This window comes from Amphiprion ocellaris, chromosome 22 (assembly GCF_022539595.1).
Source record: "Amphiprion ocellaris isolate individual 3 ecotype Okinawa chromosome 22, ASM2253959v1, whole genome shotgun sequence".
Lineage (NCBI taxonomy): Eukaryota > Metazoa > Chordata > Actinopteri > Pomacentridae > Amphiprion > Amphiprion ocellaris.
The window spans coordinates 19,391,697-19,417,760 of record NC_072787.1 but is presented as its reverse complement, the minus strand read 5'-3'; the positions used below and the strand labels follow the sequence as shown (position 1 = coordinate 19,417,760).

The 26,064-nt window shown below is 40.8% G+C and overlaps 1 protein-coding gene across 3 annotated transcripts in view; it reads right to left on the bottom strand.

Annotated features, from left to right (window-relative positions):
* pou6f2 (POU class 6 homeobox 2) overlaps positions 1-26,064 on the bottom strand; it is a 74,980-nt gene that overhangs the window by 29,528 nt on the left and 19,388 nt on the right. For all 3 annotated transcript variants that reach the window (XM_023272551.3, XM_035949228.2, XM_035949229.2), the window contains 3 exons: positions 23,306-23,403; positions 18,004-18,223; positions 2,359-2,702 (listed from right to left, as the gene is read on the bottom strand). In XM_023272551.3, the coding sequence (XP_023128319.1) occupies positions 2,359-2,702; positions 18,004-18,223; positions 23,306-23,403 (662 nt within the window). The remainder of the gene's footprint in view (positions 1-2,358; positions 2,703-18,003; positions 18,224-23,305; positions 23,404-26,064) is intronic.

Here is a 26,064-nt window from a genome sequence, read left to right as displayed (position 1 = left end):
CTTCCTCCGTCTATTTGTCATCACTGTGGTGGTTATTTCAGGCAGCTACAGGCCGCATCCAACTGTAGTGGGAGGTGTAGAAAGGTAAATTCTTCCTCAATCTAACCAAATTAGCTGCAATAATCTAAGTTTAGCCTATTAACTCAAGGGGACACAGTCTGCTGTTGTGTGATTTGTATTCTAATAGAGATAATAATGAGCCAATTAATGAATTTTGTCTCACAAATTAAAAACACAAAACACTAAAAACACTAGGGATGTTATGAATGCTCAGGATTTCCTCGCTAGGAGTTTACAAAGAATATCACACACCTCCCATGAGAGGAGAATTACAATGGGACATTAATTGGAACATAATGAGTGTTTGTCTCTCTGCAGCTCTGTGCTGTATTTCCAGCAAATAGTTGAATGGCTGAGTGATTCTACTTGCCTGAATAATGACAGTCGGAAATAGGAGTGTTATCTGTGTAATGCTCATTGTATTATGGTAATTATGACTCCACTTTACTGCACAGACCAGTTCCTCTGGGCACAACATGGAAACAGAAGAAATGCCCTTCTGTGCCTTTAATTAAAACATACAAAAGGTTGATCACAGTGACAATTCACATGTGTTTGTGAGAAACTCTGTGCCTTGGGAGTTTCCTTGAATTTTAAAACTTCTGTAAATTAACCAATGAGCTGCTCGGGGACTCTGGGACTGAAAATCCAATCACTGGTCCAAGCGGTGGCGAGAGGCGGAGCTGCAGTTTAAATCCTATTGCAGCCTTGAGAGGGTGCTGAGGCCGGGGCCTGTCCTTGAGCGAGCCCCTCGCTGGGTGACACACTCTTTGACAACCCCAGCACTGACCCAGAGAAACTAAACCTTTTACGGCCATTCTGCCTCTCCCGCACACACAAACGCACACACTCCATAATCCTATTTGATGAGGCAATATCTTAATGATACCTGATGTGGCCCCTTCGGCCCCCCTCAAGGGAGGTCTGTCCTAAGTCATCATAATCAGCCATGCTGCTTCTTTTAGAAGAAGACAACGTATATAAAGAGTCTCAGTCTTTTCAGTGCTGTGAGGTTGTTCTCAAACAACTGTGCTTCTGCTGTTGTTGTGTGTCAGAGGAAGATATTCACAGTTCCTTGGAAATTTAAGCAAGGTGGTGATTTCCAAGCAAAACAAAGACTTATAAGTAGGAGAGTCTGACTGTAGAGTATCTGTTACCTAAGGTGTTTGTACACTGCCTGACGCAAGCTTAATGTGTGAATCTGTATGTTGGTCAGTAGCTCTTGTATCCACAGTCAGACTGGACAGTGTGTTTGGTGCGATGTACCGGCTAGCCTTTGGAGCCCATTAAATCCAGAGGCTGTTTTTCCTGCTGAGTCTCACTAGGCCGTGACAGGGCCGGAGAGGGCTGCAAGGGGAAACAAATAGCCCAACTCATCCTGGCCATAAAGAAGCTTGCACCACAACCCAATAAGGGTCTGACGCTGATGAATGTGACCGGGGACAGAAAGGCGACCCTGGCCAGTCTCCACCAGAAATGAAACCACAGGGATATAAAATAGGTTATTATCGTCAAGCAGTGACAGGCAGACGGACAGAAGGGAAGAGATGGATGGACAGACAAAGTGACTAAAAAGGAGGTTGAGTAGGAAGAGCAGCAAAGATTAAGGGACTGATTATGAGTGGAAAGCCTAAGGACAGATAACCTCAGAATCTCTCTTGAATCTGCAGCAGCAAGAGGATGCGATTCATGCTTCTTGCTTGGTTGGGAGGTTGGATATGCTCAAGTGCGTCAAGGCTTCAACAACAAAATACATATTCTAAAAGCTCGACATAGACAGAAGAGCTACCAGCTTGCATTGAAACGCCGTCACTTGATAAAGATCAAGTGCTGACATCAAGCAGTGTGAATACTGCTTAAGCACTGCTTAAGGGCGACCTGCCTAAATCACATCTTTAATAATGAGATGATTCATATGCACACTTCAGCTCTTGAGGTGGTTTTTTTATGTAAAAAAGATTACATACATAGTTTCTGCCCGCTACATTAATTATCTATGTATAGAACCTAACATATTAATAAAATCTACATAAATAGACTAGAAGTAGCTAGTGATCTCAGCTTTACACAGTAGAGGGAATGTGAAAAATGTGACATAAGTGGAATAAGTTGGAATAAACAAACCAGGTATCAGTCAGAAGTGACTAATCCACAATAAATGATGTAAACAGTAAAGACACAACATTATAAATCTTCTAGAAAATAAACATTTTGGCCACTTCCATGAGTTATATCAGAAAGACATAATACTAGATCAGTGGACTGCTACCCACAAATAATTTTAGTTTTTGCACTCACCGGCAAAGGCATGGGCGGAGTGACTGGTGAGGGGAGGCTGCGGGCCGGTGACTGGTTCGGCCGGTGTGGCGGGGACTGCTGCGGCTGTCCGGAGGTGGAGGAGCAGGCAGAACCTGGAGACGGGACTGAGGTCTGCTGCTGGCTGGGTGGGGTCATGTGATGCTGGGGTGGCAGCTGGTTCTGGGGGTGGGAGTGGGTCTGTTGGTGATGGTGCTGCTGCTGCTGCTGTTGCTGCTGATGTTGCTGCTGCTGCTGCTGCTGCTGCTGCTGTTGCTGCTGGTGGTGGTGCTGCATCTGTTGGAGCTGCTGCAGGTGCTGGAGCTGGGAGTTCAGTGATGAGGTAGCTGTTGAGCAAAGGGCAGATGTTTTCATTCTTCACACAGAACACAACAACAAACACGGATGAGCTTTGACTGACAACCTGACAGCAAGTGTTTTAGCACATCAACATGAAGCCCTCATTATTTGAAGAATCACCTGGGATGGAAATGCATGCACACATTGGAGGTGTGGGGTACATAGGGTGAATAGTGAGAGGCAGATGTAAATTGCATAGAGCCACAACAAGGTCCTCCAGGGTTTTTAGCCCGCATGATAGAGTCAGTGAATTTAATTTAGCTAGTTGGAGGACAAAGCTATCAAGCCTGACTGATATAATTGCTCTCTCTGGAGCCAAAAGTCGTCATTGTCACTTGGAGAATGACAGAATCTTTGGTTTAATGGATTAAAATCTCATAAGAAAGAGACATCCATCTTCACAGGAAGAGTTCAGAAATAAACCCATTAACTAATTGGATCCAATAATGGCACGCCATTAGAACCTCATTTCTACATTTAAATGCTTATAAATTTTTATGCTGTTTAAAAAAAATCAGTTAACACTCAGGCTGCAGCCACACCAGGCAGGCAAATACCTCCAAGAACCCAGAATGCGGATGTGAAATATAATATAAAATAGATGTAAAAGCATCTGGGTGTGAACACTGTAAAGGCGCTCCTCAACTTCATGGTAATTCTATGCTACAATTCATTAAAAAACAAGTGATTATAGAATTTGGTAGATCTTCTATCAGCTCACAAGCACTTTGTGTTGGAATGCCAGAAGAAAGCAATAACACAACACAGACAATACAAATTATCTACTAAAGGTATCAACTGTAATAACGTGGAGAATTGGGCTGAAAAACAACAAACTGACCTTTACACCTCCTTAAATAGAAGAAGGACAAACTGAGTTTCTATATATCACGGATTGAGTGATTTCTTTTTAACCTGTGGTCATATTCAGAAAGCTCCTGACTTTGCTTTTGACTGTTAAATAGAAAACAAAAGGATAAAATCACCACAATTATGGCCTGATTTCTGTAGATTAAGAGATAATAAGCCTTGAAAGGGACTGATCCATATGTGAATATCTGACTGGATTTCATACACTGGACTTTTCTACAGAAATAAATTTATGTCATCATTTTTAATCTCCTTAATAGTTCACATGAATAATGATTTCAAAAAAAAACAAGTAAAAAGAATGGCAGATATTCAGAATATACTGTATATGTAGAAAAAATGATTTATAAAGTTTATTGTCCATGTTTAGAATTGCTTTGATAAAAAGAATGGCACTACTAATAAAATTTGATATAATACAATTCCTACATAATGAGTAATAAAGTAAATATTAGAACTGCTTAAATAGCAAAAAAGAAATTACTTTCCCCTAAAAACAACACAAATGTTCTCTCCAATCTTCCCCAAGTACAATAAAAATGTCTTTACCTAGATTTGAATTCCTTAACAAATTAAAAGTTGCATGTAAAAACTTCACTGTACAATATAAGAACACTATTTTTTAAATTATTACAAAAGAACTGTTACACATAATGCATGTATTTTCAAAGATCCAGCCTCACTATAACTACTTTTATTCAGGACTATAGTAAAGGTTTATAACTTGGCCTCACATTCGCAGTTTACTATTAAAATGATTTAAAACACAAAGGACTGAAAAACAAACGCTGGTTCAAAAGAGCGCTTGTGAGAATCCATTGATAATGCAGCCCAGCAATTGTGAACACGGCGTAGACAAGCTTGTATACACACCGAATCAATGCACTTAAATAATTTAAGCATGCTTGTCTCATAAAAGATGAATAAAACATCAGCGTAGACAAGTCTTTGATTAGTGTGGTCACTACGACTGCAGGACGGGCACAGATGAACATTTGATGAAGATCAGATCATCCTCCTCTTTCCTCACTCTGCAGAAGCGCAGTCAAAGAAAGCCGGCATCTCTCGGCCAGTAAACAGTACACTTTTACATTTCTTCTACCTCCTGACACATTGACACCTCTCTCACACCCCCACCATGAATTATATATCATCTGTGCAAATGGCAAGAGTCCAATTCTCACTTGAAATGTTGGGGCAAGTTGTCGAGCGAGTGCTGAGCCCCTGACAGGACTGATTCTTTTCCTTTGGAACTTCACAACGACAAAATGTTGAGCCATATTTAAAGATGGAATAAAAGGGAACAAAGACGGAGAAAACAAAAGGGGGGCAAAATGAGATTTCTGTCAAAAAATTATCGAAACCAGCCCAAGATCAAAGACGATTGAAGAATTTCCTCCAGCGCCAACCATTACGCCGAAGAACAAGAGGCACAACAAAAGAATATGAGGCAAAAGAAAACAAATACAGAGGGAATATGGAAGAAGCCCCATGTGGCCTTATTATAAGGGCTACACTGCAGGTAACTATATTCTTTAACAGCAGTGCTTTATAAATTCTGTCATCTTGTTAAGACTGTCAGGACCACTGACCCTCCCTTCCCCTCTAACTGGGCAACTGGCATTTTGAAGCTCATTCTTTTAACCACAGCTGTCTGATTGCTTTGGTTGAGCACATAATCCAAACGGCTTGTCTCAGCTAATTGTTTGTGCTCCTTCCTCCAGCAGACACAGGGCTGAGGATGAGAGTGGGAGCTTCACTTATGATGGAGAGAGGGCAAAAGGGTGCCGGGATCCTATAGAGCTCATTATATCTCCCACTGTCTCTTTGTTGTGTTTCATATTCGCTAGTCCTTGTCTACTGCGATGCAAGCAGTGCTCCCACTTAGTCATCACGCCCGAGGGGTGGAAGAGCAAGGGTCTCACTTTCGCTGTTGTCACAACTTGCCTATGTTAATGTTTATAATGAAGAATGGGCCAGATCATGGAGCTAAATGATCAGACACAAGCGTGGCGTTTTGTGCTCCGCTGAAATATTTAACAACAATCATTCGGGGTTCTGAAACACCAGCAGTGAAAAGTCTAAGACCTCCAACCTCAGTGCTTTGAGAAAGTGTCTGCCATCGCTGTTTCAGAGCTGTTTCTTTTTTCTTTTTTGCTTTAGTGCCACAGAAGAAATCAACTGTTATCTTTGACTGTCCCGGCCCCGGATTCTGAAGTACTGGAGGACGAAGCGAGACTGATTGTCAGAGGTCGAAAGGCTAGGTCAAAGCCGGCTCATTCGTCAGACAAAATGCTATTTTTGTTTCCTGTGTGGTTGAGGAGTGGGGTGGGAGGGTGGGTGGGGAGGGCAGCCTGCTCTCTCATTACCAGCGCTGTCTCAGTAGTCCCTGCCAACCCACCTATTACAGCACTTTTCTCTCTGGGGCTGATTCAAGCTCGCCTCCTTGTTTTCCTCCTGGTGCACAACACCTGCGTTTATTCCCTATAACTTAGCTTATACAATGCTTGTGTGTGTGCATGTTAGTGCACAGATGTAGTCAAAGTCCCGACACTTAAAAAGTTAATTCACAAACTGCCAAAAATTCCAAATACGTCTGATGTAAGTGCAAATCTTTAGGCTCCATCTTGGTTTAAATGATAAGTACATGGTGAATAAGCCCATATTTCATGTCAAAGTAACTCCCTCTGTACATTTATTGAGTTAAATGAAATTTGAAAACATCTTTTGATGCATTTAGTCTTTCTAAAAAGCAACAAATAGGTGCTCATAATCCTATAGTCCTTAGAAAAGGCCCAGCCAAGGCCAGCATGAAGAGTGACTGCAATGTAATAGTAATCACATCTGCACAAAAGCAGAAGGATTTTGACTGTCTTTCATTCTATCAAAGTGCATGCGCTCCACATTGCATAAAGTATGGCCAGAAGGAGGCGGAGATGATCATCTCGTGTCAAAGAAATTCAAGATTCTTGGGCATCAAGAAAGAAAGCATAGTTCACAAACCTTGAAAAGAATGTATTGAGTTGACAGGAATGAATAAAATCTCGTAGTACCTTTTGTGTCACATCCGTAAGTTATGTGTAAGTGTGCACACTGCTTTTCTTAAAGATGTGGTTATTGATTCTGAAGTAGTTCTTGTACTTTTACATAAAACATCTTCATCTAACTACTGCTGTACCATCTGAATGTCTAGTATCGTGTAGGAGAGGAGTGCTGCAAATCAGGAGTTAATCACAAACTGCAGAGGAGCCTGTCAGGAGTTAATGAAATTGCCCAAAGTAACCCAATCTGTATTTTTAGGAACTGCTCTCGTCTAAACTCAGCTGTCATTCTCAAACAAGAGAGGTGAGATGGGACAAACAAGCTCCCCATTACTGCTCTGCCTCACGTTCCACTATGGGAGTCCATAAACCACTGTCTCAATTGCCTTTTCAGTGAGTCACACTGATAATTACTGCACTGGAGGTAAGGAGATTTAGACTCTATGAGATCTGGTAATTATGAAGGTGGTCAAAGGAAGGTCATTTTTTACTCTGTGGATTAGATGAGAGCACTCGCACACTGATGAAGGCGATAGCATCACTGCTTCTGCACTCATTTCCTTTGTTCACTGTTAACTTTTATCACTGTGGGTCACTTTGACAACACTTGTACGTTGCTAAAACTAATTATTTTCATTAATAATCCTTCTGTCAATAGACCTTTTAAAAGTTAGCAGACTGAAAGGTGATCTCTTAAAACACACGGAGAGATGCAAAACAAGAAATAAAACTGGAATTTGAGGTGTGAATTTTGGCATTTGCTTCTTAAATGATCAAAATTACAAATCAGATTAGCAGCTTATCAAATAACGGGTTCATCCACTGTCTAAAAGGAAGTCTTTAGATCCTTTACTGAAATAAAGTAGCGATACTGCACTGCTGCAACCTAAAAAACATCACAAGTAAAAGTTCTGCAAGAAAAAATCTCACTGGAGTTAAAATATGAGGTCATTATTAGTAAAAATGCACTTAAAAGAACAAAGATAAAAGTATCTTTCATGCAAAAAAAGGCCCCTGTGATTGCAAAGTAATTTCTGCATATAATTCTATCAGTTATTGGCCGAGGTAGCACTAAATCTTTAACAGTGCATCATATTTTGTAGGTTTATTTGATTTTTTTTAAATGCAAAATTATATTCTGTGAAGTAACTGCAGCTGCCAGGTAAATGCAGAGGAGTAAAAAGTACAATATTTTACTCTGAAATGTGGTGGAGAAGACGTAAAAACTAGCATGAAATGGCTTAGAATGGACCTCTGGGTGGTGACTACGCATGTCAGTAAGAAAAACAGACCCACACACTAACGGCAATGCATGTATGTGACCTTATTTGACAGAAAGCTTTGCAATTTTCTGCTAATTCTGGTCATTTGATGAACAAAAATGTTTATTGATGAAATCTCAATTTAAAAAAAAACAGTTTTTAACATTTTTATAAATTCTCAGTTCTTATCATTTTGGTGCTGGCAAAAATCTCTATGCAGGAAAACCTCTGCTTAACCTCATCATTCAGCATTAATTGTGTGATGGCTCAAAGTGGGAAAAAAAGCAGAAAAATCACACAAATGTTCCTCTTTCACAGGTTTTCTTTTTACAAACTGGAAGATGTATTTGTTCGCCTTCTACCAAAGAATCCATACAACTGGTAATCACATTTAAGGAGTGGAGAATAGATTCCTGCCTTTGCGATGGGTGGAATAAACATGGAGAAAATGAAATGTTAAAGTAGCTAGTGAAGTGCTGAATAAAAACATTACTCAGAGCCACAGCGAGCAATATCAGTGTTTCAGTCCTGCTGCAGAAGGAACTCGGCGAGTACAGGGAAAAAAAAAAAAAAAAAAATTTTTAAATATATATATATATATATATATATATATATATATATATATATATATATATATATATATATATATATATATATATATATATATATATATATATATATATATATAGGCAGTTAAGATTTGAGCGGAGTCGCAGCCACAGGATTTTAGAGAGTAAACCACATCGCTTGTAGGGATCCAGAGATAATGCTTTCACTTTGTGATGCAAGGCAATATCAAGCAGTGTTGTAGAATTCTCACTCTGGGGGAAGCATTTCAAAGAATCAAATCCTCTCCATGGAGTTGTTACACATACAAGAAAATCCCTGTGTACTCAATAATGTTGCCCTTTTGGTGTTGCTTACGCTTTGTTATTGATTTCCAAAGTGTGGTCCAGGAACCTCCGAGGGCCCCTGACAAAGTTCCAGCGGGTCCCAAGCAAAGTGAGATATGGTTTATTTTTGCAATGATTTCCTCCCTTAGAGACGAAGGAATTTTTTTTCTGCTTTTTATACAGACCAGGTTTCACCTACAACTAAAGACTGCGTGACATGATTTCAGTTTAACCTTCTCTAAATGAAAGTTTGTTAATCGGTGAAGTGGTACTCTCTGCACCAACTCTGGTTAAAACATAGAAAAAAACTCATTTTGGTCTATTCAGGACAAAATCCTTATTAAGTGAAAAGCATTTTTTAAAACGTGTCTTCCTTCAAGGTGAGAAAACTCAAGTGACAGGCAGCGGATTGAAAAAAAAAGTGCTTCCTAGAAATTCCGCTAGTTTAATTTTTTAAGGAAAACCTCTAAGAAGCTTTTTAACTATATTAATTATGCATATATATAATGGCTTAAAGTGCTTTCTTAATTCAAATTTATGAAAAAAAAACAACCAAGTTTCTTGTATACATTTAAAGATTTCTCAGTTTTTTGACACATTTTTTGAAGTTTCACTCTCGTGTCAAACATAGCTCGGCTCTGACAGTATGTAGTGTGGTGGAACCCAGTTAGGGGTCTCTTGCTTTTGTCCTTCAGAGTCCAGAAGGTGTTGGACCCCCCATCCAACCCCTTGAAAAAGGAGCCTGTCTGCTTGGCAGGACAGACTGGGTTATTACAGCGTGTTCATGGTCCCATCATGTGTCGTCAGACCAAAGCGGAGGCCGCGAGTAAAAGCCTCATGCAAAATTTATGTTCATGCGGCTGTTTCAGTGGGTGGAAAAATCAATATTGCGGGCCTGATGCACGGAGATGACTGAGTGCTCTCTGACTGACAGTAAAAGCTGAGAGAGATTGAGGGGCTACATTTACTGCTCTAGAAATGGAGTGGAGTAGAGTTGCCCTAATAGTCTAGTTCACCTTAAATTTGAATTTCATTGTGGATTATTTTGGTAACAACTTGGATATTGAGGGGTTGAAGAATTACACCATTAGATAAAAAAGAGAGCAAAAGAGGACTAAGCAAGCTTGTTTTCAAATCGTCTAAAACACATCTTGCATTTGCGGCTTCTGAGCAGCTACAGTATTGTATATTATGGGGTTATTAAGCCTTCCCTTCCTTCCCAACTTACACAGATATAAAATGATTGTAGAATAATCAAAAGACAATGTGGGTATGAGGAGGACATCATAGGGCTTTTGTTCTGCGCTGCTTCGCTTACATATGCTTTTGATAACGTGCCACATACCCACAGTGCATTTGGGGAGGAATGTGAGAAGAGAGCGAAAGAAAGTGAGAAAAAGAAATTCAGTGGGATGAAATAACCCCAAACAATGGGATTTGCTTTCCATTCTTCTGCCTCCATCTTCTGTCTTTAATTATTCCCTTTGGTTGTCTGAGGGAGCGTGTAAGCACTTTCACACAGCACAACATGCCCAGCAGCACAACACTGTCTGCCTTAGTGATGTGGAGACTTCTGAGTGACACTGAGCCTCTTGTGATTATTAATGCTGTTTAATACAACACAGAGCAGCCACTATGACTGAGGGAAAAAACAGATTTCAAAATGCATGCATTCGAAATGCAATGTGAATGGAATTATGTACTACATGAGCACTGCACTTGAGATACATTTTCCCCCTGCTACATAAACAATGTGTACACTATGAAATGAAGCCTAATGTTTTGTAGATGCAACAACGGAAATGTGTCTTCGATAACAAGTACCAAGTGTGCTCTATTTTGTACACAGCGTTTAATGGAACCTCAGCTGATCCTGGTGGGATCCTTTGTGCCGGTTTAGTAGTTTCTTCCTGAATCGCATATGAGATATTTGAGAGCCCAGAACGATGTATGATGAATGAAGTAGCATGCTACTTATACGCTTATCGTGCTCACTGACTAGCAACAGGTTCAGCAAAGGGCAGCGGCAGTAAATGAAATTCCGCACCAGGACAATATATCATCAAAAGAAATGTATGCACCCGAAACTTACAAGCCTTCTTCAGATGCGGACAAGGTGCCTGATGGGGTTGGGGGAGGGGGGGAGGTGGAGGGGGGGGAGTAAGAAAAAAAGCAGGGGAGGTGGGAGAATAGAAGGGGGAGGGTTTTTTTTTTTGCTGGATGGGTGAGGAGCAAGCAGCAGATTTTGTTGAATCAGTTCTATTTTCATACCGGCTGATCTGTGTCTTTTAACCATTTCACTGCAGCTGGAAAATGAAAGTACCAGGGCTAATTTCACAGTGAGAGCTCACTGAACAAAACCCCCCACGGTCTGTGGAAAAAGGTGCTAAGTCTACTTTGTCATTGTGAATTATGGCAGTGTAATTCAGGAAACGGCCTTGTGCATGGGAGAGAAGAGTAGAAAATATGTTCAGAAAGAAAGGCAAAAAAAAGAGGAGACTTTTTCCTCCATATCCTCACATGTACTTAGTGAGGCTTTGTTATGATCTGTAAGTAACAGATACCGCTTTCCAAACATGCCGTCCTGTACTGATGCCACAGGATCCATCTGTGATGTGTCTGCAGTTAGTCCAGAAATAGCACCCGCGGGACTTACACACTCCTCAGGCCTCCTGCGGGACCTTTTAAGCTGCACTGATACTGATAAAAGCCCCCACAAATCTGGACCCCAGATACCTCTGCCATTAATTAAGGTAATTAGGCCCTGGTCAGCAATTAGTAACCACAGATAGCTTTTAGCAGTGGCTAAGACATCCCCGCTAGTGAGGGGTTTGGTTCCATCCCATCTGCTGACAAATGTCACCACGGACTCTTTGGTTTCACACGTGAGGAACTGGAGAGCCGTGTTTAAAAATGACCTCTGTGTGATCCAGGCTGCCTCCCAGACTCCCACAGCTGCTGCTGCTGCTGCTGCTGCTGCTGCTGCATCACTTTGTTTGTTCTTCTCACTTCTTTGGTTCTTTTCTCTCTCAAACACGGAAGAACAAGCTCTATGAAAATCCATACATGTTGTACACGGCCAGAGTGGGAATAGGAAACGTTCACTGCACAAGATATCGAACAAAATTAAAACATCTGGGCCCAGTGTAAGTAGTATTGATTAGAGCGTAATGCTACATTGATTTGCTTGTATTATTAAGTCCAAACTGGATCTGTATTGAAAATATGTTTGTTTATATTATAATGTTTTATACAGTTATACTGAAAATGAGGATATATGAAAATGCTGCTGAACATGAAGTGCTTACGGCATAAAAGTCGATTTTAATGAGAACAGTCTTCTAATACACAAGAAATCATTAACAAATGCAAAAACCTGCTGAATAAATGTGAGAAACATTCACTAATAAATGTGGCATTCATAATAATTTCAAAAGACAGCAGTATGTGCATTTCATCTTGTGGAAAAGGTGTGTGATATAAGAGCTCTGAGTAGAACAGACTGATAAAAACAGGCTGAATACACACGTTCAACCTCAGAGGACACATCATGCAATAACTCACATTATTGGGGAATGGGAAATAAAGGATGCAGCTGTGCTGCTTTACACAATTCCACATTTGAAGCAATCGGTGATAACACCATTTTCATTCCAGTTCAGTCCCATAAAATTACCATTAACATTACAACTCATGCAGAACACAGATAAATGTAAAATGTCACCCAGTTCTGCCAGGCAGGAATTCCAGTTCCACAAGATTACCATCTCTGTCTGCTCTCTCCCACTGCACCTTGTCTAATATTTCATTTACAACATTTCATAAGTTCATTTTCCCCTCACTGACCATGTAAATCACAAATCAATTTTCATTTAAAATGCTTGACTACAGATTGTTGCTGAAAGCTTCTGAATTGCGCCTCAGCAATATGGCAGACCTTTAGCAAATCTTTCGGAAACAGTCTGGCTGGAAAAGGGAGGTAAAAAGTGAGATGTAATTTCTACAAAACAACTCTGGGGCCAAGCGGTCAAGGCATTTACTGGAAGCACTTTACAAGGGCTGAAATATCATGAAAACAATACACTAATATGTACTGCAATTTATGTGACATCCAGTGCTCCCTCATTTACTGAAACTTAAGACTCAATCTGCTCAACAGGAGCAATGACAATATGTCATAATGAAAAGTTGATGGAGTATAATTGTTAGGAATATTTAATCAATTTAAGCAATAATCTGAAACACTGGATATTTAATTTAGAATATTAATGTGCAGACTATTTCAGAAGAGGTTCAGACAATTGAGGTTTTATTGAAAAAGATCTAATATTTTCTCCTATCTAAATTGTTAATTTGGTTAAATGAACCCGACGGTGTGAATGTTTCACATTTAAAAACTTAATTACAGCAGGCGGTGGTTAATCTGTTTTAGCTCAGGAGCTAAGGGAAAAGCAAACAGGTGGATTAAAATGGAATCATATTGCATATTTGTGATTAGTCATATAACTGAAAGCTACTTCCAAAATTCGTCATGTTGTAATTCAGCCTGCTAATTCAGAAACCTCCTCATACACATTGCTTGTTTTTGTTTTTGCTACCTTGAGTAAAAATCCATTTAAATAAATGTGCTGCTCTCCCTGCATACACAGTGCAGACAGACACTGTGTAATGTAAAGTGACTGTCTTGTAGACTGTGTGTTTATGGGAGGAGGTTTGCAAAAAGCCTCCCTCAGTGTTTACCAGTGAGGGCAGATGTCAGGGTCTGCTGTGGAGGAGCAGACACAGCCACATCTGATTAACAATATTATTGTCCTCCTCCACACCGCCATAAAGACTCATCCTCCTCCTCCTGCCCCCCTTTTTTCTTTTCTTTCTGTCTATTTCAGGCTCTGGCAGCGTGCTGTCCTGTGGCATGGCTGAACCGGAGTGACACTGCCACCATCCACTGCTACAAAACACGAGTCAAGAGCCAGGAGGTTAACACAAACAGCCCTGCTTTTTCTTAGCAGACCGAAAACACAAATACGTCTGGGGACTCATGAATTTGAAGAATCGTGCTATATATTCAAATACACTGTGGCTCATTTGTGCTGCTGCTTTGGTGCAATTATGACAAGTATGTACGTTGAATTCAGAACAAATGATTAGCATATCTGCAACAAGTGAAACAGCAGGAGGCATAATTTACTTACATCTCAGATTCAAAACAGACATCAGAATAAAATCAGTCTCATGGGAGTGTGTGTGTACAGTAAACCTGAGTGTAAGTGCAAATTTGTGTGTTTGATTCTAACCCTCTCAGGCTCTTCTGTACATTTGATTGGTGATTTTTTTTTCTACTTCTTTCCATCGCCAAACTGTCACAAAGGCAGTAACCCCACACGTTTCCAAGCTGCTTATTGAAGACAAACAATAATCCACTGGCAGATATCAATGGCAGAGATGAGAACCCGGGTGCCATATCTGCTGGGACTGCCTGGCGAACCTGCCTCTGCCTGCGCTTCATCTCCAGCAGCACCTCTCACTCTCAATTATTTGGCTGCTGTCACAACAAATCAATCAAATTACCGCTCCAGGACTGTGTGCAGCTGCTCCTATTGCACCGCTAGTTGCATTAGCTTTGAAATGTATGAGGTCTACATTTTATCACTGTTATTTATTTAATGCAGCTCTCTCCCCTGCGAGTCATCTTACAACCACAGCAAAGTTAAATCATTAAAGGACGACGTGGAATACATACTGCTTGAGAGCACTTCAAATTAAACAGCGATAAGGGAGAAGGGATGGGTTTGGCCTCTATTGTGTTAAGACGGCAGATGTTGATGTGAGGAAGCGAGCAGTGCTTGCACACGGTCATCCTAATGTAGTCTTCTCCTGGCTGAATGTGGCCACAAACAGCAGCCTATTTCTATTCTTATGCCAAAATGATGCATCAAGAGAAAAAGATTCTCACAATGAGCTACTAGTGTGGCAACAACAAGCCCATAAAGGACGTCTGAAACTCTCTATCTCTGATAATGTAATGGGTAAAGGGACACAGAGACATAGAGGCTTTCCCACAGCAGACAGAGGTTAAGTCAGTGGCCCGGCCCGGTGAGCTAACCTCTTAAAGGAGCAGCAGTCAGCTGAGGCAGAAGAGATGCAGTCTGACATGTCTAACTAGTGTGGAAACATTTGGCTCTTTCCCCCAGGAGCCCACCCGTTGGTGGTGTAATGAGCAGAGTGATTTCCCTAATTTGTATCATGCCAAAACCCGCAACCTGCGAACGACACCGCTGAGCGTTTTCATCAAAACGACAGACATGCCTTTGATTGGCACTGACACCGGGTCTCATTACTGCAGGTGAGTGGGATGCCGACCTTTATCGGGAAGCTTGAGTGCTGTTTTGTGTTTCCTGCGGACGAGTACAGAGGAACAATGCTCTCACCTCACCATTAGAACTCAGCTCTCTGATGTGATGTGCTGCCTGACTTTCTGCTGAGAGCAAATATGATGGGATATGCTTATTAATATGAAAGCGCTCCAGTAAACTAGCTTCTTGCATTACCTTTGAGTGAGTCATAGAGGAGAGGAGTAGACAGATGAGACTTTGTTCTGCTTCCTCCCATTGAGCATTACACGTACAGTGCTTTGATACAACTAGTTTTACAAGTATGGTAATCATGCTTTGCTTGTTATAAAATCATATGAAACGAAAACCTATTAAAAATGCAGCAGTAAGTCAGCATCATATCCAAGAACAAAAATCTGCAGATGTTTTGTCTCCATCAGTCGTACATACTTAGATCTGAAAATGTGAAAATCATGTATGATTTTTTTTATTCTTATCAGCCGTCATATTTACAGACCTCTAGCATGACCCAACCTAGTTTTTGCCTCTGTGAAGTCAGCTAGAATTGTGTGCACTCTGTCACAAAAGATAACTTTCTCCCTTGTTTAGTTTCATTGGGAATTTGTTTTTACTGCATGTTTGCAGGCATAAATCATTCTGACAAATAACCAGTTACACTGGTGCCTGTGTTTACTGAGTCTGCCACAAGATGCTGCTCAGTTTTATTTAAGCAACTGCTCCAACTTTATAGCACAACCCCATTACAGAGATAGTTATTCATCACAGTCTGAGAGGAATGCCCTCCTAAAGCTCACACAAGTCCAGCCGGTTCTCCTCTGTCAACATTCAGTCTCACAGGGCCAGCTTTGATTAGCATGATCAGAACGTATCATGAAAATATTGCTGTCAATGTTAGCCTTTCCATTTCAAAACTCTCATTAAAGCCTAATATAAAAATGGACAAAATGCAAAAGAATTGAACAGAAAACTCTAATTCTGATCTCATGTAACTTATGAAATATTGCATTCTTACAGCGTACAGAATGAAAGCCTGATGACTATCAGACTACAAGCATGCAGGCTCTCATGTAAAGTATACAATTCCTCCACCCTAACCCGCCCAGTCCTGAGACAAACAGCCTTATTAGTTGGTCATTATCTGCCTCATTACATTTAAATACAGCCATTGGCTGGGCTTCTCTCAGAGTCTCATTACTGTGCCTCGATGTTGTCTTGTGTCTGATCTGACGCTAATTAGCTAGCAGTGAGAGTGTTGTAAAGCACACTTGCTCCTGAGGTTGTGAAATGAGCTGACTGCTCCCTGGCGACAGTGCGGCGCTGTATTATATGTGTGATTAATCAGGCCTGGAGCCCTAGAGGGGCTGGGAGGGGAAGTGAGGGGGACACGGGGGCAGAGGCCAGAGCTGCAGTTGTCTGACAGAGGTGCTGTGCCAGCAGGCCTCATTCAGTGGAGCTGTGATGAACTCAGACAGGGGAGAGTGGAGGAGCGCCTCGTGGCCAGAGGGGCCCGGACACAGTCAAGACATTTAGCTTCACTCGTGACTTGTGTCACTTTCTCTCCACGGAGGTCCCTTCAATGCATCCCCTTCAGATAAGAGGACGTGCGAACAGGCAGTCTGTCAGTCCACACGCTTAAAAAAAGATCTGCCACAGAGGCATTTCTCCACAACAGTTTTTTCTCTCCATCTCTCGTGGCTGGAAAATTTTATCAGGACATTGGATTCAGACTGTTTGTGGGTTTGTTTGGCAGTGGACAATACGGATGACTGAAAGGTGTTTGTTTTGGTGTTCTGACACCTTGACAATGTGTTTGTCGATCAGTTCATCAGATCACTGAAGCCTCTGGGTTGTCCCTCACACACCAGGAGGAAGATCTGTTGAAGTGTGAGTCAGACGGGCCTGCTGGGCCCATTATCGTCCACTACTGACGGATACATTGAAGGGCTCGCTGGATAGATGCAGGTTTATTAAAAGCTCTGCCCACAGCGATGGCTGCTGTTATTTATGCATGTTTGTGTCCATTAGGCTTCTACCTCCACATTTCCTCACTCAGGGCATCTGTCCATCCATTTCCTCACATGAAGGGAGCCTTCCCTGCACTTTGTGCTGCACCGGCATTATTGTAATCTCCATCCTAAAAACACACTGCTTTACATGTAGCCTGGCATCTTTTTACATTAGTGCGGCTCTCTCATCTAAGATTTATGACTGACGGTTTCCCCATCCATCCCTCAATCTAATGGTATAAAAGAGACAATGTTTTAAACATTAAAATGAAAACCATTTACAACTGTGATCAAAAGAGAACACTTTGGCATTAAAGTTTAAAAGGCAAGGATAAGTACAGCCATGTGGATGGACAGATGAGGTGGAAAAGAGATAAAAAAGTGAAGTACAGTGCACTCTTATACACAGGAAAGAGGCATAAAGTGCTTTTGCGCTGCACTGCAAAACGCTGACCTGTAATTAATATGGTTGTTCCTTTGGGCAAGATGAGGATAGCTGCTTTTTGGGATGTAAACCCCTGAAGGATTCTTACCTGGTCAGGACCTCTACAAAGCATTTTTCTTGGAAAAAACACACTGTTCTATGTCATTTAAAGAATGTTAACAAACTCTTATATGGAGCACTATTTGTTGTATGTATTACTAATAGTTCTGGAGTCTTGTGTTCTATGAATCTTCATGTATAACACAAAAACACTTTCAACAGTTTTACATGATCATGAGAAAATGGAATTTCAAGTTCAATGTTTATTTTTATCTTTGATAGCTGAGTTGTTTTCTATCTTTTTCCTCAGACATCACACTGACGTTGTTTTAACATAAGACTTCCTGTAGCTTCACGTTTGTCTTGGCCTTTTTCTCACCTTGCAGGTTCTGGAGGGGAAGCGTCATGATGCCCCCTGCAGCAGCAGCCGCCACCAGGCTCTGGATGTTGGCTGTGGGGAGGGAGAGCACCAGGCCCTGCTGCCCGCCCAGGTGTCCGCCTGCGTTGAAGGGGATGAGGATGGGCTGGTTCATGCCCGGCGCCGCCCCGGACATCACGCCACCTACCGCATTGGCCAGTTGCTGGGCCACCAGGAGAGACTACAGGAACGCACACATGTACACAGAAAAACACACACACATGCATACCATCATTGTTATACACACACAGATGGGTAGTTTTTCTTTAAAATGTAATAAAAATATGATCATTTATTTAATACAAAGTACGCTTTATGTAATCTTGTACATTTTAATATTTGTGTGAAATTTAGTACTTTTTATAATATTAATAAAATATTTCATATTCTCTACAATGACACATTTAAACATATACCACCCTCATAGTGCCACCTTTACTGTAATTAACTAAATGAAATGTGTTCACTTTAAAAACTGAATGTATCTCTAATCAGAGTATATAATTTTTTATGTAAAGTTGTGTGGTATAACCATATTTTTTTCTATTAAGAACCATTTTATGTATCCCTAATGCAAAACATAGTGTTACTACACCATCCAAACTTATGATTCATATGGAATGATATGGTTAAGACCAATTTTATATCGTAGTCCAAAAGTGATATACAGTATGACAAAATATGACACTGATTTGAAAGTATATATACTCTAACTGATGTGTAAAGCAAAGAATTATGATCCAGTGGTCAGGATTACATGACACCAAACTATTTATATGTTCACAGTAATAACTTAATAAACCAATTTTGGTACTTTTTAATAACAGCTTGCTTAAAATCATTAACTGCAGACGTTTGCAGAATGATAACATATTATTCCTCTGTGGTTGGTAAATGATACTGCAAACTGAATTATCATTTTGCACTGGTTGTGTGTGTTTCAAAATACAGAAGTAATACACAGAATAAGGGCATCACATTTAAATGATGAATGTACACACTGTTTTATATCCTGAAACACTTAATTGAGAGAAGCAAAGCAGATGTCACCAACTAGACTGCATCACTAATCAATGTGTTTTGATGAATGAAGCTGTTTTGCAGCTGAGCGCCGTACTCTGCTGTGTCACAGACTGACAGTCAAAACACACTGCTGTTGGTACTGACAGAAATCAAACTCCATCTTTGTGAAAGAGCTGAGAATTTCTCTTTCACAGAAATGCAGAGTGATTTCTGTTTCATCCCACTGAACAAATCGCTGGTACCACGGAATAATGTGCTTGAAATACACAGCGCTTTTCAAAAAAAGTAGCAGTACTTTACTCTTTTGATGAGGGATATAACACATCACTCTCGTCTCTTCATGTATCCATTCATTCATATTAGTTAAAGTGGAATCGGTGCAGTCATACCCATAGAGGAAAAGATATGTTATCAGAAGTATCGCTCTGAGATATTTTGCACAGTAGAAGATCTCTTCAAATGTATTTTCCGAGGAAGTGGGTTTGGAAATACACCTACACAGTTTTTCATCGAGAGTTTTGAGCCAGAAGTGGGAAGGTTTGAACCGTGGCTGAAATCTCCATGAACACACGGGAAATTATTTACTCGTTCTAATAAAACCTTCTTCAAATTCTATCAGCATTTGACAACGTCAGACTGCTGCAGGAGATGCGGGAGAGACTTGAGGTGCTGCAAAATCTAACAAAATTACTGTTTAAATATGGAACTGAGTTGTTTGGAGTAAAATCATAAAAGTACATTGTCAGCTTGTGTTGTGTCCACGGCAAAGCAGACCGCTTTAGATGTTGCTAGGTGAGCCTGGCAACGCTGTGTTGACTCGTCCACTGTGACTTAAGTTCACAAGCCTTTAACTCCAATTGTCAGCTATCTGCTTCTGTTTTGCATGGTGTGTCTGCAACTTGCACAGGATGCAGAACGGGCTGACTGGTGCGAAGAGCCCACCCTACTCTGGAGCCTGGTGCTCCTAGGTGACAGGCATGTCACTGTGATAACCCCGCATGGTGCACAACGCCTGCACCCGCTCCGACATACATGTGATCACAGTTTAAGAGGTAGAAGGTCACGTAGGTTTAAAGCCACAAAGCACAGGACGATCTCAGGCCGAAATATCTGCATTCATAGAAAAATGAACAACTGTTTGTGCTTCTAAGCTGTTGAAAGAATTAAAAAAAAAAGCTTGGATAGGTGAATGTTGCTGGCAGGAGTATTCAAACGCAGCGTAAAGGATTCCTCTTTCTCAACATTTGCTTTGATACACAACAGCAGTGCATAATAAATGACAATCTGACGCTTCTGAGAGCATTCAAAATGACATTTGCCATTAACTTTAAAAAATGAATTAATAATTCGAGAGCTCAAAGAATCCTCAAAGGACACTAACAAAGGCGACGCGTTTGTTAGCTGCAAGTGACATATGTTTAATCTCGCTTTTTTAACTAAATTTAATCTCAAATCGAAGCAGCACATAATCAAAGACGCTCTTTGAACATTTCATGTCTGAATCAAACAAAATGAGATTGCCAGGCTTGACAGCAAAGACAGCTTCACATAGAGAGGGGAATAACATTAAAAGACAATTCTGCAATTATCAGATGTAGCCCTGATTTATTTATCATTACAGGCAGCTTTGGAGAAGCAGGCAGCTGGGAGGCACACATCTAGCTGCCAAGAGGAAGCACTGTGGAGATTTTCTTTAAAGCATGCAAGAGCTCTCAGTGTTTAGGCTGTTTGTTGTGCCAGTTTAAGGCTGATTATGATCTTCATCTGAGGTGAGAAGACTGTACACGCACAAATCAAAAACTCAGATAAGAACAAATTCTTTGAGAACATAATTAGCTCGACGCTGCAGCCACACAACAAGCGTTTGCTGTGAGAATCCCCAGCATCACTCATCTGGATTTATAAGCAGTTCACCTTCTGCCTTTTCACCTGATACTCTCACTCCTCCTCTCCATAGGTGCTGCTGGAAAGCTGCTGTACAGTGCTTGGCAGACCTGACAGCTAAGTGTTGAGAAGTGGTCTCCTAGGGCCCACACAGACGCACAGACTGGGTGTGTGTTGGGTTCTGGATGGGGAAGCAGCCCCACTCAGGACTGGATGTGGTACCAAGCCTCTCTGCCCATCAGGGGGAGAATAGGCCCTTCTATCTGCTTGGCAGCTCTGGCACTGAGAAATTGCCCATAATCACCCAGATAGCAGACTTTTGTCATCCTAACTGCGAGTGGGAAACAGAAGGAAGGTAGATTCATGTTGGGTAAACTACCATCGGATAATGGTTGTTCGAACAATATCCGGCTCTGGAGCGAGAATCTATCAAAACATATTGATCCTGGAACAAGAGAATTGGGTATGGCATGCGGAGCGCCTTTGTTTCTGAAAAGTGTTAGCTTCACAGAGACTGTACTGACAGCATTAATATATTAGATGGTGACTGTTGAGAGCCGCCTGCTGAGGCTCAGACTGTAACTGCTGCCTGCTCGAGATGCGCTTCCCTTTTGTGTTTGTTGCTTATCTATTAGCAAAATAGCAGCCTTGACCAGCGAGAGTGTGCGTAATCAGAAAAGTGCTTTTAATTAAGCACATTTCTTATCTCCACTTACAGCAGATTGACTTGTTCACTGGGGATTTCTCACCCTGCAAACCTGCCCGACAAAACTGAGCGGCTCTCCTCCTCTCATGTTTCCTCTTTTGTCTATCCTGATGAGGATTGACTGTCATTGAGTAACACCGAGTGCAAGGGGAATGGCCTTATTAAAGAGGGTGGAGGAAACCTGATGCTCTGTGTGAGTTAGTGTGTGTGTGTGTGTGCGCTGAGCGGTGACATTGAGCAACCCTAATGAGATAGATGTTCATTAAACATCACCGAGCCACCAGGCCAATAAATCCAATCAGATAGGACAATGCCTGATTGAGCTATTAACAAGGCTGCAGGCTCAGGCTCTGTGCTCCCCTGCTTGTTTTGACAAGGCCTGTATTGTCAGCTCATTAGTGCCACAACTCAATTACATTTGAAGATGATGTGTGATGACTAAGTACTTTACGATTTATGCTGGAAAAGCCTCAGTCAGAGTGTTTATGTGTGTCATGCACTAAAAGAACCTGAATGTAAACACATAAAGAAGGTGACTTTGTTAGTAAAACTTTCATGCAAACACCTTAATCTTACTCCTGTGATCACAATAAACAAAATTTGAGATCACTCAAGCTTTAAAATGTACAAAACTTGGTCTGGTTTCTTTTGAGCGTTTGCATTCGGCACACGTTCCACAATGGGTGACCTGAGAGCCAGATGCAAGGTGATGTATTTACAAAAAGAACAGCATGGCTAGTGGTCGCAGAGAAATAAAACAAATACGAGTCTGAAGTCAGACAGAAAAGATTAGAGACACTGTGGGCCGTTGGAGAAGTTCAAACCAATAAAGGGGCATGATGAAGAATATGAGGGAACCAATGGAAACTCAACAAGAGGTTCTGTTTGTGGGGCAAAACACAGGCTGTGAAGAATCTTATAGGAAAAAATAGAGCCTTCAAATGAAAAAACAATATATTCATTGCATGTACAAAATGTCATTTAAAGGCCCTAAAATGTGCTTTCTCAACGAACTTCTAACTGTATGAAATTTGCAATGTCTGATTTTCCTTTCTTCTCTGTGCTTATCTCAATGGTTTAAAGGAGGCATATGAAAAAATAAAATAAAATAAAATTCTTGTGAAGCCATAGTTGGACACTGTAGGCACCGAGGAAGGTTTTATAATATCTGAATGTTGTAACTACATATCACATCTGATTAAACCCCACCCACACAGTCATGAAGAGCTGATTAGCAACGCTTACGAGTGTTAAACTATTAATAAATATCACCCAAATATGTTTAGTTGTATATTGCTTATTTAATTTAAATTGGGTGCTTTTGAGGAACACTTAAAATTTCCTGTGAAACTTTCAGCAAATCTGAATGCTGTCAATCAGGTGATCATTTCTAGTTTCCTTTTATTTGCGCGTGTGCTTGTTTTCTTTAAACACAACTGACTGTGTTACTTCTTGAAAAAAAGAAAGGAGTCAACAATGCAAAGCTTTTTTCATTTGTTTGCATAATATATTAATTTGGTTTTCATTAAAATGCTTATTTAACTGCTAGAGATACAAATATACACCCAATACAGTAAATGTCTTATTCAAGGTGTTCAGATTGTCAGCAGTACACAGTTTATGAGCTTGTGTTCATATCCTCCCACTCACCTGTGGACCCATCGGGTATCCTGGGTGAGACTGGCCCAGGTGACTCTGCTCAGAAGGACTGCTGCTGGCGTCAGACTGAACCGATCCGTCACGAGCTCCTGAAAGAGCAACAGGCAGAGATTCATGTAGAAAGGCAGGAGGAAAAAGAGAAAACAAAGATTCCACCTGAGATCAACACAGGCAGTATAAGTAGATAAACACACAACACGGACCACGCTGTGATATTACAACACGGAGAGTGGTACGGAGCAGAGGAGGGCAGCTGGGAAAGGGGGGGAATTTGTATTTAAGTGCTTTATCAATAACTGCTGTAGCACTGAATAAATTACCAACCAGCAGAGAGGCTCATTGATGGGGGATGATGCATACTGGCGGGTCCCCGATGGCCTAGATTACTGCTGAGAGATAGAGCTCCAGCACAAACGCCGGGGCCATATTATTCAGTCATTTACATCACTGAGTATCACTCATCTAAACCCACTCCCCCCCTCCGCTCTGAGCCTGCAGCTATGAGACACAATTAGACCTGTTTGCTATGAGGGCAGAGTGGAGCAGAGCAGACAGGGACATGATAATAAGCTTGCTGATGGCTGCGGGGAAAACAAAGGACACCGACGATTGGTTATCATAGCAATCCCTATCTCGCAGAATCTCCCAGCAGTGCACCGAGTGCCGACTGCTCTGAAGGGTCCGAAAGCCTGGTCTGACCCTCACCCTTTAACCTCGATGACATGGAGATCGCATGATGCCTCACTGTTGACACAAAGACTTGAGGAGTCTTTATCTTCTGAATCTGAAAGAATTCAATCTCATGGGATTGGAAAAAAATAAAGATACCGGTACTGATGCGGGTGAGAAAACAAGATGCCTAGGTTGATTTCTGGCACATTGTGTGATTTTCTCAATATTCACACTCTAAAAACAATACAAAACTATCTGAAGAACATCCTGTAAATGAGCCACAATACATACAACAACCGGGGATTGATTTTCATGTGAAGACTTGAAAGAATTTGAAGCAGTTTCGTGGTTCAGAGGATTAATATCTTTTGAATAAGTTGATTAAGATGAGAGTGTAGTGCCATAGAAACAAAATCTTGCAAAACTAAGTTCAGTTATAAACAAGGTCCTTCATTGTCTGACACACACTTCAAAACAGTGGATAACTACTCAGAGATTAATCTTCTAATCTGATTTTTGGCTTTCACTATTACTAAGTGCCATGTTTTACAACATTAGCCTTAACCTGAGTGAACAAAGTGACCTGTGATTGACCTTCAAAACTATTTAAGCTTTTCATTTGGAGACATCTTTGTTAACTGGAGGTTTTTCTCGATTGTATGAAAATGTCATCAGTGTGACATTTTGTTCTTTGAGTTTGCAGCTCCGACTGAGTTTTAAATTTCAGGAATGTACACGTTTTTCTAAGGTCTCTTTCAGTTGATGCTGCTGATTAGCTGAAAAGTTCTTTAACCCTTAAACGCCACTGAATCTCTCTATGAATGAGGTCATACACAACAACATCTTTTGCCACAGTTAAATCAGTTTTGGTTATTTCACTGGAGGGATTTCTGTATTTTTGTCTGCTGGTTTTAACTGGTCAAGGTACCACTGGACAGACATAATGCTACACTATTCCACTGACCAATCAGGATTCAGCAATAGTTGACTCAAACCCTGCATTCCAGATCACAGAATTTTTCTTTTTACTGTCAGTGTGAACTGCAACTGCCCTTACAAAGTGTGTACCGTTGCATGTAGTATGCATACAACTGGAACATACTACTTTATCATAATATTGTGCCTTAAGCTTTGACTGTCTTGCTCATATATCTGCCGCTGCTGTAATGTGAAATGAGCTGTCACCTGTCCGTGCAATCTCAGCTGCTCGAGCTTGTTTATATTTGCGTAAGACACGGTGACATATGTGCCGTATCTTCGTCTGTGCAGAGGATTGTGGGCCAGAATGGTCATAAAAGCATGCTGGTTTGCATACTGCAAAATGTTACTGGATGTAGCAGGACATCCTGCTGTTTTTGGCATCTGACAGACTAAATCTTTTCCTGGCACTCTATATAAAATGGTAGTAAAAGTATTGGAATATACCAAGAATGTGGTGATAGTTCCGTGGGATGTCTGCTGACGTTTCTAATTAAACATGAACAAACCAATGCACAGCAGATTAGCTCAATTTTTTTGAATTGATTGTTGCTTATCAGGTCATAAAAATATCACATTAAAGAGAAATATAATTTTTTTTAGAGGCTTTGTTATGGTATAGTGTATGAAACATACTGACTTGAACTGAAATCTAAAGTAAATATGGGTGCTTAATATTTATTATGAAACTATTATGGAACTGGACAACATGTGGTAAATGAACCTATTTTGTTCTATTCTCACAGTACAGATGTGTGCAGGAAACCTCTATTATTCATGGTAACTAAGTCAATTTACAGGCCCCAAAAAATTGACTTACTTATTTTGAAAGCACAGAGGTGACCACTGTATGAAAAGCTGATGTGCTATCTGTAATTCAAGGAAGGTGACCCTGTTTTGAATGCAAGATACGAAAACCCGTCACAAAAAGTTAACAGAACATCTCTTTAACTGTACTGTCTCATTTAACAGCTCTTCCCCCTTGAACAAAATGGATTTTGTAGATGAAATCAAGCAAACCATGTGGAAATGCATTTGAAGGCCACAAAACCTTGTTAAACAACACAATGTTGACAGTGAATTAAAAAAAAAACATAATC